The following is a 17,054-nucleotide window of genomic DNA, read 5'->3' on the forward strand; positions in this document are numbered from 1 at the left end:
GAGGCCGGGGGTTCAGCACCCATGAGCAGTGTCCCCAGGCGCCCGGATGCCAGCACAACGGTGCCCCCGGGGCAGCTCTGCTCCGCTTGGAGGTTGCTTGTGCTCTATGGGACTTGCTGGTGTAGATTCCAGCGTTTACAGGAGCTCAGTTGCTGCTTTAAACGGGAGTGGAGCCCGGAGAGCGTCTTCTCTGGGACGCATGTCTGACGAGGCTGAGCGGGACCTGCCAGGACCTGACCGTATCTGTATTGGCTTGGGCAGTTCTCCTTCATACACCGAGAAAACGCAGTTGTGCGTTCACACTTCATCTTCTCAGAGGGCTTCAGGGTCCCCTGTGGTGGTGACAGTGGGGGGACTTGTCCTTTAGGGTAGACGGTATTTCAGCCACACCAGTTCAGACGTTACAAATACACAAATTTAACAAATCATTTATTACAGCTCGATGTGGATCAGGACCCTTCAGTCAAAACCAGAAACCCAGAAGCTATGAATGACAAACTAACACAGTTAGTTTCATAAAACAAATTTTTTAAGTTAAAAGAGAGCTGAAATGAAGTGGTAAAGACTGGGGAAATGTTTTTGATCCATATGGTGAACAAAGGCTTTTCATTCCTAATAAAGGAAGAACTCTTGAATTTATAAAAAGATGATCCCAGAGAAAAACTGCTAGAGACAATGACTGTGCGTTCAGAGGAGGAGATTCAGGTAGCTAAACGCATGTGAAAAGGAGCTCGACTCTCTGGGAGGGGAAGTTCAGATTAAGACAGATGCTGGTCTTGCACCATCGGATGGGCGCAAGTTGAAGGGAGCCTGTGGTGTTACAGACGAGGCTGGGAAGTGACATTGCTGCTGGGGCACAAACGGCCACCAAGCCTTTGGAAAGTAATCTGATCATAGCTACTAAAGGGAAAAACACACAGGCTTTAATCAAACCTTCTCACACCTGGGAATCTGACAGAGGTGCATACAAAGGTGTTTCCTGGGTCATTTTTAATACCTGTCGGTAGGGGAATGATTGAATAAAGCGTCTTTTATCTGTACTATAGAATATTATACAAACCTTAAAAAGATAAAGTAAGTTCTATGTTTATTGAAGGATGACATTTTAATATAAAAAACAAATTACAGACTAGTTTTAGGGTGTACTCTTATTTTCTAATCACTAACACTAATGTCTTAAAACTTCAGTTATACATTTCACTTGTTACAACCACATATTGCTTTTTAATTTAGGAAGAGAATGAGGACAGTCAGTTGCTACACAGAGGCCTGAGGCTGTGAGAAGTACTCAGACTACACAGGAGGGTCACCTGCTTTGTTTGTCAGAGGCAGGCACATCTACGTGGGACATGTGCCTCTGGGGACATCACACGGAGTGGCCTTCTGCTCTCCCATGGTCCAGTGCATCCCCAGCTCTGCTTAGAACCCTGGAAGGATCTTATTTTAATTCCAGTCTCCTCATCTTCCCCAGGGTTGTGTGACTTGACCCTGGAACACACCGTCAGGTCCCCTGCTGTCCGGTCTGCCCCCCAGGAAGTCCCCTGTTCCTCCCTAAGCAGGGCCACCTGCTTGGCGCAATGCTGTTGTGCAGGCTGGTCCTGCTTCCGGACTCCCGGCTCTGTCCTCTCCTTTCTCTCCCTTCATGAGCTCAGCCTCCCTGACGACCTCTTTCCTTTGTGGAGGGTCCTTAGACCACGAAGCACGTTTCTTCTGCACAGGAGGCTCCGAGGGTGGAGATGGCGCCTTGATCCCAGCCCTGGGGCCTCGTGGGTTGGTGAAGGAGGAGGACAGTGACCTTTGCACGTCCTGTTCACGAATCAGCCAGTGGTCACGAGGCTGCTTCCTGGTGTGTCACTGCTGAGGAACCTCGTGGTGAGCAGCAGAGCAGGAGATCCTCTCTGTACACGTGCCTGGGCCACGGAGGCCGTGTGGCCACTGGTGTCCCAAGTTCTCCCAGAGGGAACGTGCCACCCTTTCCCTCCCACCATGACTAGGGAGGGACTCAGGAACCCAGAGGCTTCTCCCTCAGCCAGCCAGACAGTGTCACGGTGTCCAAATGATGTCTACATGTCAGAGGGGCCCACCGTCCCAGCCGGCAGAGACGTGGCAGGTGACAGGTAGCGATGTATCACAAGCAAGGGAAGAAGAGGGGGTCCCAAACCTGAGGAAGAGGGCGGTGGAGGGGGGCTTGGTGCTCTACAGTGACAACAGATTCCATTGAGCTTACCCTGGAGAGTGCAGCAAAAACCGGAAGTGAATATATCTGCAGAAATTAAACACCAGGCTGTGACCCGTGAGTTGCACCAGCTCAGTTGGTCTCAGCATCTGTGTTGCAGACTGTTCACAAAAGCCGTTTGCGAGGGCCCTGCCGTGTTTGTAATCCATTATCTACATCACGATCATGGATGGTAGGATTTGGAGTTCAAAGGGACGAGAGCCCAAACTGACACGGGTGGTGTGGAGGTAAGTCCGCAGCTCACATCTGGGCCAACCCCAGGGGTCTGGCTGGACACGTCTCCTGTGAGCCCCCAGCCGTGCCCTAGCGGTTCTCGCCCCTCTGGTGCTTCAGAGTGAGAGCCGGGGACCCCTTCCTGGGAGCCCGGATGAGCCTGGCTTACCCCAGGGCCTTTTCCTGTGTTACTCCCTGGCTTGAGAGCAGCTGGAGGGGCCATTGTGGTCCCTGGGCTAGGTCCTCAGAGCACTGTTTCTGGTCACTTTTAATGTTGCTCAGGGCTTACTGTATGAGCTGTCCCTGACCGTGACCTCCGACTGGTGCCACATCAAAACTCTCCTTTAAAAACTCCCTCGTGCCCAAAGGCCACCTTATGAAGGCACTGTACACATACCTTTGAGTCACACATGCAGGCTGCAGGGCTCTCGGGATGGTATTCTGTGGCAAAGGAAATGGTTGCAAACATCTGTGATTATTTTACGTCAAAATGCTCTGTCCCCGGCCCTGTGTGGCTTCTCAGAGGCGCAAAGTGAACTTGGAGTGGCCCTTGAAGCACTGTCCTGAAGGGGCACTCACCCACTGCGGCTCTGGCCAGGACCCATCAACCATGGGGTCTAGACTTATTTCCGAGAATGATTACTTACAAATCTTAGGAACAATATATGCTTATTATCAACATGCAGAAAAGCAGGAGGAAGAAAATAATCCCCCGTGCAGACTAAAGGCTTGCTGCTACTTCAACAACACGTGACCTTATGACATGATATTATATAATATGATGTCACAGATATCGTCATGATACGTTATGACGTAATCTGATCATCATGGAAAAGCTGTGTACAGGGGAGGGAGTCGTGACGTGAGAGGGAATATTGGCAGTGAGCTGGTGTCAGCAGTGACCAAGTGGAGGAGCCGTGCTCAGAGGGCCTGGTACCCGGAGCCCAGAGAGCCGTGGGGGCTGGAGAAGCAGGGGCGATGCGTGAGGCTGGGAGGAGGTGGAGAGGTGGGCAGTGGATGCAGAAGGTTCTTGTAAAGACCCGGGCATTTCCTGCAGGTGAAGGAGATTTCCTGGGCCTCCACACAGGTGCGTGGCACCATCTTGGTTGTGATAGCAACACTGTGGACTAAGTTGAATTATCACTTAAAAGCCAGTGAGTTGACATTATTGGTGCCACTCCCTGCTGGGGCTGCTGGCTTCCTGCAGGCCCCTCCCCTCTCATCTTGGGACAATCACACTTATTTCCTCTTATCAGCCACATCCTCTCAGATCTTAACCCACTTCAGATCCACTCACACCCTTGCCTATCCCTCGTATTAAGTCACTTCATTTCAAAAATAGTGAAACCAGGACATCTTCACCATTTTCCCTGACTGCTGCTCAGTTGCCTTTAAGTTTCAGAAAAGATGGCATCTTCTCTTTTCCCATCCCCACGTGATAATTGTGCACGTTTGTGGGCACAGTGTGACGTTTCACTACGTGTACATGGTGCGTAGTGATCAACCAGGATAATTAGCATATCTGGTTTCTTGATGTTGGTAAAACAGATTCCTCTCTTCTGGTTATTTTGAAACACACTCTTATTGGGAATGAGACGGAACCGGATGTGTCAACTGCCCCTCACACAGCTGGAGGGCGCATAGGTAGCCCCCAGGCGTGGGGCGGTACTGGGTAGACATGGCGGCTGGGCTGCCCAGGAAGGTTGGGATCAGCCGGGAGCTGGGAGGGGTGTCCACTAAGCCACGTCCAGCTGACCCGCTTCTTGTGCTTGGGGTTATCCTGAGCTCCTGCCATGGGATTAGCATCTACTCTTTCTTTGTGAAATCTGCACAGACTTTGCATTCTGGTGTAATCAGTCTTTCTATTTTGGTTTTACTACCAAATGGCTTTCATTACTGAAATGTTAATTTTTTTAATCATTTTAACATCTGTTGTACAAGTTCTCATTATTCCTATTCCAAGCTTTCCTGGCTGTTCTTGTGTATTTAATTGTGTGGAGAAGCTCAAAGCCCATCTTGCAAATCTTTTCTTTTTCCTTCCAAAAGGAAAAAAAAAAATCTTGTGAATTTTACTGTGAGGATGCTGACTTTTTATAATTATTTAGGAGAAGTTGGCCTTACTATCTAGAGAAAATAGTTGATCTCTTTGTATTCAACTATATACAGTTCTCAGTAAAGTCACCTGGGCTTCTTGTGGGTCTGGCAGAGTTTTGTTAATTTATTTCCAGCCCTTTATGGTTGTGAACAGAATTGCTATTATGTTTTTTCCAATGGCTACTTTCTGATGCGTAGGAAGGCTATTAACGTTTTGCTTATTTCTTTTAGAACAAGTCTTCTTCCTGAACTGTCTCTTTTTTCTTTTCTTTTTATCACATTCTGGAAGTTTCTTCTTATTCCCTATTTATTAAGCTCCTTTCTTCTTCTCTTTTTCCTAATCAGAAAAGGATGTTGGACATGGCCAGAAGACTTTCCAGCAGCATTGGGATCATATTTTCCTTTTGGTCTAGTATTATGATGTATTATACAAATGATAAATCATAGAACTGTTCTGAATATTTAGTCATCTTTCCACCCTGTGGTCACGGCATATTATTCTTTTAACATACTTCTGGGTTTCGTTGTGCACAAGGCTCTCTGAATTCTAAATGTCTGTTATCTGTTAGGGACATTTCCAGGCTCAGTGGATTTCTAAAAATTTGGCCTTCTGTGGGTTTTTCGCTTCCTCTTCCTGCCCTGCTCAGCTGGGGCTGCTCAGCTGGTCTCAGCAGTTGACTTTGGTCATCTCTGCTCACCTCCAGCCAACAGAAGGGTTACCAGGGGCAGGACGCTCAAGGTCACAGGCACCATGGACATGTGGCATTGAAGGGAAAATGGCAGGCTGGGGTGAGCGGTTGGAGGAGAGACGGGAACCATCCATAGGGTGGTGAGACCCTGGGTGTGGCTGGTCCCTAGGCCACTCTTACACGTGTGTGGCCCTGGGGTGCGGTGTGCACGTGCTGGCACCAGAAAGTCCTTCTCTGTGAGTACCCTTTGTCCTCTACAGGTATGACATAATGGCTAAACAATATATAAAGTACTTTAGCAAAGCAGTGCCCAACTATCAGCCACCCCAGGGGGACCCTGTTCTATGTGGCTCCAGCTGGAACTGACTGGGGCCTGTGGAAGCTGCCTTCCTACAGGGAAGGTGGACCTCAGTGTCTAGGCCAGCTTCCACATGGCCAACTAGGGCCCGTGGGGTTTGAGCAGAGACGCTCTTGGGATTGACATCCAGGCCTCTGCTAGCTCACCCTTGCCCAGTGGGAAGCCGAAGCAGGTTGTTACCATTTATGTGGGGAAAGGGTGCTGGTCCTGGAATCTACACGTTCCCCTGAGGTGCCGAGGAAGCTGCTGTTACAACAAGATGTCCTTGGAGGTTTCTCCCAAGGAAGAAATGACCCAGTGACACGTGAGGCAGAGCTCTTTCAAATGGAGAATGAAACAAACACAAAGCCATGTTTTTCAGGCCCTGGGTCAGGGGTGCAGACCTGCTCTGTCTGGGGAGTTGGGGTCTCTGCTTTGTTCCAAGCACCCAAAGAAGCAGTGCCCCGTGAACTTGCACCCATTTGGTCCCTCTACTCCTCTTGGCCATTCTTAACTCAAGGATGGTAAAAAAAAAAACAGGTGAGGGGCTGGACTGGACCCTGGTTACAGTTTGCCAACCCCTCCTCCTGCAGATCTAGAGGGTGCCCAATGTTTTAACCGACCCCCAGTGACCAGGTAAGCCATAGCACCGTCTCTTCCTGTGTGGCCCTTCCTGGTAGCCACTCTATTCTGAGCCCTAAGAAAGGGAGGGAGGCCCACCTGCCAGAGAGGCCAGGGTCCTACTGGAAGCTGCAGAAAACGTGCCTCCCTTTAGCCGGACTCGTGAATTTCTTTCAGATAAAACCTCTGCAGACAGCAACTGACCCATCGAAGCAGATGCAGACCTTTTTCATGTGCGTTGGTGTTTGGGCAGTCAGTATAATCCATTCTGGACAAGATAGGTCAAATTTCAAGATGTTTTTAGGGACAATAACTTGGGCCAGTTGTTTGGCACAAAGTCTGAAACTGTGATTTCTAGAAAGTTCTTAGGCTGGATGTCATTAACTTGGGAGGTGCCATGGATCTGTTTTACTGCAGCAGCAGCAGCAGCAGTACACGGTGTCCTTTGTGGGCATCAGAACCAGAGAAGGTGGGTAGCGCAGCTTGGTATTAGCTTCCAAGCAGCCTGACCTACATTTGGAAGAAGTGCAAGGCTGACTCTTGGATTCAGTGTGCTGTGCTATGACAGAGCACGGAACTGTCTGTCTTCCACCTAAAAAAATCTACCACATAAGGTTGGTGGGAAGATCAGTCAAGTGACCATTTTATAGGCCAGGTATAGGAGCTTTCACATAGTAGGTGTTCAATAAACACAAACTCCTTACCCTTAAAGATCTCACCATGGTTAAGAGGCACTTGGCACAGATAGTAAAATGCTTTGTAGTTATGAAAAAAGCTAAGTGATCCAATCTGATTATTTTGAAATAGAGTATAGCTCAAACCCTTTTTTTAAAAAAATATAGCAAAGCTATTAAAACATTTCATGTTTCACTCTGCTGAGGCAGAAAAGACACTGGGCTGGATGGCTGGTCTCAACCCCTTGCTGGGGGTTCAGACAGTTTTCGTGCCCAGCTGAGCCTCAGTTCCCTGACCTGTCAGTTGTAGATGACGCTATAGAGTTATTTGTAGATTAAATCAATTAATTTAATTGATTGCTGAGTCCTAGTGTATCCTGTTACCTATTTTATAGTTTTGATTCAATTCAATTGGTATTGTCAGTTTGGGGTTAGAACATACACTAGGCGTTTTTATAGTGATTCACACTGATTGTAAGACACTTGGAAAGCAGAAAAGAGGAGAAAGGATACCAGAGCTAGTGCTGGAGATGACCCTGACTGGGGACAGGCCCCTTTCTCCCTGTGTGTGATTTTCATAGATCAGGTGGTAAGAACTAGTTCAAGGCTAGTCATTGTCCCTTACATGAATTGTGCAAGCAGCTCTATAAACACGATCTTCAAAGCTGCTTGAAGAATCTTATTTTTTTTTATTGGTTGTTCAAAACATTACAAAGCTCTTGACATATCATCTTTCATACATTTGATTCACGTGAGTTATGAACTCCCATTTTTACCCCAAATACAAATTGCAGAATCACATCGGTTACACATCCACATTTTTACATAATGCCATATTAGTGACTGTTGTATTCTGCTACCTTTCCTATTGATAAGCTTATCTCACAATATATTGTCTTACTGTTAACATCAGGTGGTCCATTTCTGCTGGTCAGGGACGAGGACAGCGGTCACCTGCAGTGCCGTGGCCAATACCCCGTGTGTGTCTAGCCATGGTCATGTTTTTTCCTCAGTATCTCCTTCTTAGGTTAAATTCCCAGAAGCCAAGTCCCTGGGTCAAAGGGAAGGCCATTTTTAACAGTTTTGATAAATACTTGCGAACCCTTTCTCCAGACGGCTTGCATTAGGCATGTTTAAGGGGGGCAGATTCTTCCTAAGGGGTCGACATTCTGGGCCTCTTCAGCTAACACCATAGCAAACAAGGGGAAAAAGAGAATCCTTGAAGTATCTTGAAGTTAAAATGATTTCAAAGTTCACTGGACATGTTTTTGTGATTAGCAAAGAACAAAGCAACAGCTAGACCCTCTTGGGCCAGCGTGGGCTGAAGGTGGCCTGGAGGCAGGTCACCTGGTCCTCGTGTCAGCGTGGACTGGGTCCCGTCTGGGCTTCGGCTAGTGGTGGGAGTTGCTTAACATCACTGTTACGGGGTTCGGGGTGGTGGACACGTGCCGACACTGACTTGCCTTCCCCCTCCGGCCAGCTACACGGTGGGCACCGTCCAGGAGAACAATGACCAGGTCTGGAAGTTCCAGAGGTACTTCCTGGTGCAGGAGTACTGCAGCCGCCTCAACATCCCCTTCCCCTTCGTCGTCTTCGCCTACTTCTACATGGTGGTGAAGAAGTGCTTCAAGTGCTGCTGCAAGGAGAGGAGCGTGGGATCCTCCGCCTGCTGTGAGTGGCTCAGCCTCAGGGCTTGGGTTCAGCGAGGGACTCAGGGGGGAGATGTGGGGTCCACATCACAACAGGAGGGATTCTCAGTTCCCCACTCACATCAGCACATCTCTAAAGATGAGGCATGGGAAGATGGGGAAGGCATTATAGATCTGCAGGGTAGCCTTATTTTGGGGGAATAACTTTTGGACAGACATAATCATAACATAAATAGTATGTTAATTAAATAGGTAAAACAATTGAACTGACTAAATAGGATATTGAACTGGCAGAATTCATGGGACAGTATCAAACTGTGACTTTGGTTTTGCATTTCATTGGTACACGAAATTCATAGCCCTGACTTCAGCAGGGTGCATGACTTTTTGGGTTGCTTATCTTTGTCAGCTTTCCATCACTGTAATGAACTACCTGAGGCAATTAACTTATGAAGAAGAAAGGTTTATGTAGCTCACAGTTTTGGAGGTTCCATTCTAAGATTGGGTGACTCCATTACTTTGGGCCTGGGGGGGGGCACTGGGTGGCAATGGCAAGGAGCACATGGTGGAACAAATGCCTTACATCACGAGCCAGGAAGCAGGAGTGATTCAGAGACGGGTCCCATGGTCATCCCCTTGAAGGGCGAGTTCCCAGTGACCTAGGCCCCACCTATCAGAGGTGTCCCCACCTCCCAACAGTGCTGCCTAGCTCTGAGGGTCTTGCTGGCTGGACCTGGGGCACCGGGCCCTGGCTTCTTTGGCACTGGTCTCTTCGCCAGCCGAGCCCTCGTTGGCTGTACCTGGAGAGCCTTTTGCTATTCTTTCCTGGCCGCCTTGCAAAATTCCCAAGTCTTTCTGCTCTGTTCCTTTTTGTTCCTGATTCTGGCTCAAAGTCTGGCTGAAAGCAGCCGGAATGTCCATGCTGCAGCCTGAGTGCGTCCTCCCCGGCTGAGCCAGTCCATCCCTTCCAGGCGTGGCCCCCCTCGAAGTCCCAGGGGAAGACAAACACGCAGAGTCTTTGCCGTGGTGTAACAGGGTGGCCTCTAGCCCGTCCCAGGACAGTCCCCCTCCCATGAGAAGCTCTGTCTGCGCTGCCCACTGTCTGTCCACACCACTCTGGTTTTCTGAACACCCACCAGAATTGCCCGCTCCCCCGGACCCCTCCAGACTCCCCTGTAGGCCACGTCCGAGGGCTGTCCCTCACCTTCAGGTGTGACCAGGTAGTGGCCGCCCCTCCCCACTGGCTTCCTGTCACTCTGAATGCCTGAGGCTGAACCTAAAAAGCTTTAATCATCTCGTGGTGGTGGGTCCAGACAAGATGGGGCAGCCCCACGGCTTTGGGCCTCTGTCCAGGGCCCTGGGTGGCTCTGCAGGGACCGTGTGGTGGAGAGGACCACTTACGTGGTGAACCAGGAAACAGCGCCTGAGACTGGGGTGCACACCCCCTCAAGAGGACCTTCCTCCATCTCTCTGCTCAACTGTCCCTCCACCTCCCGACGGTGCCACCTGGGAGCCAGCCTGCAGGAAGGTGCAGTGCCACAGGCCCCTGGGCTTGAGCACCCAGCAGGGGGCCCGCGGTCCCTCCGGGTCCTCACACGCCCAGCCTGCGAAAGGAATAGCTCTTTCCTCTCGCTCCATTCTCAGCTCGCTGCCCTTTGCCCACCTCTGAAGTCCACTGTTCCCATGAGTAGATTGAAGATTGGTTTTATTTCCATCATTGGAAAGGCCTCCCTGGGCAGGACCTGCGGGCGCCGCGGATGCCATGGAAATGCACCAACTCGGATCTGCAGAATGTGGATCCACATCCACATTCTGGGATCCGCAGAATGTGGATCCCAGAGGAAAAAATGTAGACAAGAGACACAGCTAGAGATGGTGACAGGGTCACGGAGCGTGCCTTCCAAAACCTGGTGGTGACTGGGCCTGCTCTCTTCAGGTGACGTGAGCAGAGGACCTGCAGGCCTGTTCTGAGGCTGTCACCATCACCAGGGGACATTCTGCCTCTGAGTTCCGATGCTCGTTCTTGTGACCTGGGGAGAGTAGCCCCTGAAGAGTGGAGGGGGCAGATCTTAAGATCTTTCCTCCCCCGGAGTACTGGTCTTCATTATAATGGGAAAAAACAGGAGTTGAGGACAGTTTTTTCCCTGTTTTTATTGGTGATAATGGTTATACATAATGGTGGATTTGTTGCCACATGTTTGCACCTGCATGTGACCTGACGGTATTTCCCACCTCAGCTGAGGGCAGTCTGAACGGTGGAAATCTAAGGGAGAATCCAGTCTAAGCCCCTGGAGGGACATGGTCAGCGTGTTCTTTCCTCCTCTTGGCTTTTTGCCGGGTAAGCTAGAGTTCCTCCCACTGCTGACTTGTTCCTGCTGCTAGGTGTGCGTGTCCAGTGGCTGCTGGACGTGTCGGGTCCTGTCCCTTCCTTGGTGTTAGGCAAAATGGTCGCTAGCTGCCCTCCCTGGGGTTCATGTTCCATATTGAGCAGAAAGTAAAAATATGAATTTTACTAACCTAAACATGATGACTGATGACAATTAAGAAAAATTGAACTTGCCAAGAACCATAATTTTTTTGCAGTTTTTGTTTACGTAGAAATAGAGGCCAGATGTACGTAAATATGGCCTTAAACATTGGTCTAACGTATTTCAGGCTATCCCCCAAGCTCTGACCCCCTACAGACAGGCTTCCGGAATGTCAGTGTACCCATCACGCTCTCCAGTGTCACGGTCACCTCTCAAAGCAGCATTATCAAGGCTCCAGCTGTATCTCAGGGGATGTCCTTTACTGTGACCACAGGAAGTTGCCTTTCTGTAGGAAGGTGTGCTGACAGTTTGGAGAAATTGCTCTCTCTTCCCCTAATTTTGCCTCAGAAAGCAAAGTGAGTCACTTCCCGATAAAAGAAGGAGGAGTCTTAGCTGAGACGTGGGCATTGGAAGTCCTGGTCTGGGATCTCAGGGCACTAGGACCAAGTCACTGGGGCACGTAATGACATTCCCTGGGCTGATGTGGCTCTGTCTCGAAACCATTTCGTAGACGAGCATCCGTAGGACCTGGGAGAAGACTGAGGGGACCGACCCCTGCCGTGGGAAGGCTTAGTGAGTTTCTTTCATTTGTTTTCCTCAGTGAATTCAAATAAAAAACAAACAGAGATGCAGGTGGCGGTGGCGGTGATCTTGACTCAGTGTGAAGAGAAAGCAGTGGCTGCGTCCCGCGCTGTCCAGAAACGGGACGAGCGGCCCCGCGAGGCAGTGAAGGGCCCCCCAGCACCGGGATTCAGGGGGCAGAGGTGGGCAGAAGGGCTCTAGGGGAGTAAGTCCATTCTCCACAGGTCCACGGCACTCAGCCCAGGATCCGGGGAACCAGGGAAATCAGTGTGGAAGGAGACCCCAGATTCGGGCCAGGTTGAGAGAGCACTGCCTTCCCCCATGCGTGTCCAGGGCTTAAGCGCCATGTGAGTGCAGCGTGGAATCACGTCCCCCAACTGGCCCCAAGTGGGACAGAGCTTCAGCTCAAGGAAGCAAACAGACGGGCCAGAAATGGCCGATGTTGACGTGGTCCGTCCTGTGACGAGCCCCAGGGGAGTGTGACTGCACAGTAAGTGGAGCACCTTTGTGAGCTGCAGGCATTCTGCTTCTTCCAACGGATCTTATTCTCAGGAGGGAGCAAAGAGATAGAGGGAAGGGGAGTCCAGAGCAGGCCAGGGTCCTCTCCACCACAATGGCCAGTGAGGATGGAGAGCCAGTGTGCTGCTAGAGACGCCCAGGCTGCCTGGCCCTGCCTGCTCATGTGCCTCTCGGAGATTCCAGAAACCACAGCATTCTGCCATTGCCAGAGCCGCCTGTTGGCAGTCCTCTTCCTAAACGTACTTTGCATTTGCCTCCAGATGATGGGGAAGTCTTGGTTTAATTTTGAAATGGCCCTTCTATGGAGGAAAGTGCAAGATTTGTCCAATAACTTTCAGGAAGACTAAATCCAAACTTTCAGGTTTGGGAACACTTTCAAGTAATAAAAAGTATTCTACTCAGTAATTGCATTTCTATAAAATATCTATATTTTTTGTGATTAAGATAGCAATCCATATTCATTACAGAACATTTGGAAAATCACAAGTACAGATCAAGGGCACATGTAATCCCCCATTCAGAGATCAATATTTTCAGCATTCTGGCATTTATTCTATTACTCTCATGTGGATATGTAATTATTGAGTTATTCTATGCATATGCACTCTAATTGAATTTGTTTATTTACTAACATTACATTGTAAGCGTTTTCAATATCCATAAATTTAAAATATATAATAATTGTGAACTGTGGAACATTCCAGTGTATGGCTATATAATTAATTTAACCAATCCCTGGTTGTTAAACATGTAGGTTGTTTTGACTCTTATTAGCATTTGATATTATGATAAAGGATTTTATGCAATAATTTCCCAGCACATCATTAATTTTCTTTGCACATCGTTAATGTTTTTTTTTCTAGAGTAACTCTAGAAATAATGATTTATAGAACCAGTTTTAGAAATCATTTCTAGAAAAGAAATTTCCAGATAAAGAATATGCATACTTTCAAGCTTGTGCCTTGCCTGTCCCACCTCCAGCTTCTCATCCCATCACCCCAAAGGCTATAGTAGTGACAGACTTTTCCATCCTGTGGGTGGCCGGCTTCTCCACATCCTTGCCAACACAGCACGTAGTCAATATTTTAGGCCCTGCTAATTTTGCAGTGGGATCAGAGAAAATGCTATGTCCTCAGGCCAGCTAGCGTTTCTCTGTTAAAGAGGTTGGTCATTTGTCATTCCTGTTCTCTGCCCACCCATGGTCAGGAGCCTTGAACCTTTCTGGGTTGATTTTTAAGTATTTCTGTTGGGCTCCTGCATAGACTCTAGTTTGAAGAAATGACATTGCCAACTACTTTGCTAGGAAAAATACAATTGAAGAAAAATTGGGTAAGAATGACTTTGTAAAGTGAGTAATCAGCATCTAGAAATGAATTTGCTGTGGAGGATTTGCTTAAGTCCAGCCACTTGCATAGTGATCCTTTCTTTGGCCCTAATTAATTCTATTTCAATCCAGAAAGATATTATAATCCCTGAACTCTAACGTGAGAATTAATACCTTTAAGTGGTAAGTTAAAAGTAAAACCTACATAAATCCAAGTGGCCACCTGCACAAACCTGTGCTTCCTGAACCCATGAGTTTACAAAGAGCTTTGATGTCCATTGTGGCATGGTACCTAAAACCTGGGTGGCATGATGACGTTTGCCTGACATCTGAAAGGCTCAGGCACCTCAACAAATTGAACTAAGAGTCTTATGGGGACTTGTCCCAGGCCAGTTTGGCAGCATACCCTGGCTTACAGGGAAAGGCCAGAGGTAAGGGGTTTCTTTGAGGTACACTCCCGGACTGCATGCTTTGGAGGACAGGAATAGTGCCATGCGCTTATGTTCCTCTCCCTCAAAGCTCCTACCCTGTTTTTAGGTTGAGAATTAGTGAGCACTATTAATTATTCAACTGAGTGGTTGAGTGTTGTAATGTCATCAAAATGGAAGAGGAGAACCAAATTCATCAGTGGGATGATTTTGCTGAGTCACAAAACACAGAGACAGTGTCTGAGCAGATTCCCACTTAGACTATAGATGGCATTCTCACTTCATGCAGGCAGCGCCAATTCCTCAGTGTTACCAACACATCATCCCTATTGCTCTGCTGCCGCGGCTACTAAGTAGCAGTCACCAGTCGGCTGGTGCAGGACGCATCTAATCCTCCTGGTTCCAGAGCCTCCCAAAATGCTTAGCAGGTGTTGATTAGGAAGCAAGAGGAAATGGAACAATTTAAACATTTTTCTCTTCTTATTATTCAAGGTTTCAGAAATGAGGACAATGAAACTTTGGCCTGGGAGGGTGTCATGAAGGAGAATTATCTGGTCAAGATCAACACGAAGGCCAACGACACTTCGGAGGAGTATGTCCGTCACTCATTTCCGCTCTGCAAGGCCCCTTTTGTATACATAAGCTGGAGGGATGCAGGCAGCTTATGTGAGCATGCTCTGTAAGGCTCAGAAAAGCTTGACTGAGAAGCAATAGCACCCATAAAATATTATCCACCCCCTGCCTGGCTATCCTGATTGTCCTTCAGGGCCCTGGGGGAGAAAGAGGTATTTGGAGCATGGAACCAGGTACCAAGAGCCAGGCCTGCAGAAATTGCTTCCAGGAAGAACTCGGGCAATTGGCATTATCTTGCAGGGACAACTCACCTGTTTATCTCTGAGATGCAGAAGTACAGAGATTACAAAATGGAAACGTTTGGTTGATCTGATACAAGCTGTCCCTGAAAAGTCCTGAACATCATTTTTGAATTGTAGGCAGTTGTTATGGATGTCCGTGAGATCCACACACACGGTCACTACACATCTCCTAGATAAGCCCCAGCTCAGACTGTAGGTGTGCACAGAGTGTGTGTGTCCACAGAAGCATGGTCTGCTTATGAAGGTCAGCTGTCTTCCCCGACAGCTGCCACTCTTCCCAAGAGTTGAGAACATGCCTCAAATTTGCTCTAACAAAGTGTGAATAAATACAAGCACAACTAGTCCCTTGGTCAGGTTGAACACAGCTCAGGAGGCAAGGGCAGCCCGCTCTTCTGAACAGCAAGGTGGGCGCCTGGAGGTGCTGGACTCTGAGATCTTGGGTGTGGAACTCGGGGCAGACAACATCAGGAACAGCATTCATTTGCTGTCCTTCTGATTGGGGTGAGAAAGGAATTCTGACTCGTTTGGGTATTAGGAAGGAATTTTAAAAGGTAAATGCAGTGGACCCTGAATGGAGCTGAAAATGAACAAGCTCCAGTCCCTGTCCTTGGAAAGACTCACACAGGCCGAGGAGCCTTTCTCTCTCTCACTCCTCTCCTTTTCTCATTTCCTAGGATGAGGCATCGGTTTAAACAGCTGGATACAAAGGTACGGCTCTATTTGTAGTTTGGGAGCTGGGCTTTTTTTTTTTTTAATCTTTAATATCTTGGGATTTTCAACTAGAGGCAGTGGTCAGAAAACAAAAGAAGTTAATTATTTTTTTAAAAAAATCAGATGCAACTATTTCATGCTCAGCTGTCTCCACTCACTGGGTAGAGCTGGGGGCTGTGGCTGGGGAATGGCGGCTCCTGCTCCCGGACCCCACGGAGAGAAGTTCTGAGTGCTGCTTTCAGGAGCTCCGAGACGGTGTGCGTCTCCATCTTCCTCTCTCTGATGTGGAGGAGATGTAGGCCACTCCAGGGAAGCCCCAGGAGCATCTGGAAGGAGCTTTGCCCCCAGTCTGCCTCCTTACCTACCTGACTGGGAGGGACCTGCCAGCCCGCCCGCGGGCACACGCAGGGACACACTGGCGGCAGCTGGCCGGGCTCAGCCTCAGCAGGAGCTGGAGTCGAGTCCTGAGTGCAGGATCCCTGCCAGGCTCTGAGGGGGAGATTTAGGGTATTTTACTCTGGTGCTTTGAAAATGGCATCTTGGATGGTGACATCTATGTACTCGCACGGTGTTGTGCCGTTTGAGAGCTGACGATACCCATCTGGTTTGGCAGGACCCCCAGCACCCGGTAACCTGTTCACATAGGGGCTCGGTAGTGTTTGTGGAATGGATGATGAAGAAGCGCCGTGGCCCAGCTCATCTGGAGAACTCTCTGTTCGTGATCCTTGTTGACTGATCTGTGTAGCTTCCCACCCTTTAAACACTCAGGGCTGTTCATGGGCCTCTCCTGTGGCCCCCTTGGGGCACCTCCAAGACCTGCGTGGTGGTGCTCTGAGCCTGGTGCAGTTCCTCTTGCTCCCTCCCCTGGAAGGGCCTCTGTGTTGGGGTAACTTCTCAGGCCACGGTGAGGTGTGGTGCTGACCGCTGAACGCATTGGTCACCATCTGGTTGTCCACTGCCGCACAACACCTGATTAGCCTATCGTGGTGTGGCTTCAGACAAGCATTTTCCTCATGGAGCTGTGGGTCAGGAACTCGAGAAGGGCTCAGCTGGGCATTCTGCTTCCTGTGGTCCCAGCTGGGTTTACTGGGCTGGGTCAGCCGATGGCCAGGCCAGAAGCTGGTACCCACCACATGGTGTCCCATTTGCTGAGGTCTCCATGTGGCTGGCTATGCCACAGCATGGGGTCCTGGAGCAGCCCCCTGCTTACTGGGAGGGACCTGCCAGCCTGGCTTCTAAGAGTGAGAAAGCAAGCCTCCTGTGCTTCAGAGGCCAGGCCTGCACCGGCAGGGTATCCCTTCCAGTACAGTGTCCCAGCAGCCATGGGTCACCAGAGTCAGGTGAGGGAGGAACAGATGTGTCCCCTTGGTGTGGGAGTGGCCTGTACATACAGGAGGGTGGGCTGGTGGTGGCCATCCCTGGAGACTTGCTGTCACACCGTTGCATGTCTTGTTGTAGCCACGTGGGTTTCCTGAGGGTCTGGGAAGACCCCAGGTCATTAGAGCTGAGCACCTGTACACTGGTGATCATGCCAGGATGTGCCCCATGATTACAGTCAGAGGAGAGAGGAGAGC

At 49.3% G+C, this 17,054-nt stretch overlaps 1 protein-coding gene across 1 annotated transcript in view; it reads left to right on the forward strand.

Annotated features, from left to right (window-relative positions):
- Trpm8 (transient receptor potential cation channel subfamily M member 8) overlaps window positions 1-17,054 on the forward strand; it is a 74,410-nt gene that overhangs the window by 46,578 nt on the left and 10,778 nt on the right. Inside the window, exons 21-23 of the mRNA XM_005326403.5 lie at window positions 8,345-8,535; window positions 14,387-14,486; window positions 15,444-15,477. Of these exons, the coding sequence (XP_005326460.2) occupies window positions 8,345-8,535; window positions 14,387-14,486; window positions 15,444-15,477 (325 nt within the window). The remainder of the gene's footprint in view (window positions 1-8,344; window positions 8,536-14,386; window positions 14,487-15,443; window positions 15,478-17,054) is intronic.

This window comes from Ictidomys tridecemlineatus, chromosome 7, assembly GCF_052094955.1.
Source record: "Ictidomys tridecemlineatus isolate mIctTri1 chromosome 7, mIctTri1.hap1, whole genome shotgun sequence".
Classification (NCBI taxonomy): Eukaryota; Metazoa; Chordata; class Mammalia; order Rodentia; family Sciuridae; genus Ictidomys; species Ictidomys tridecemlineatus.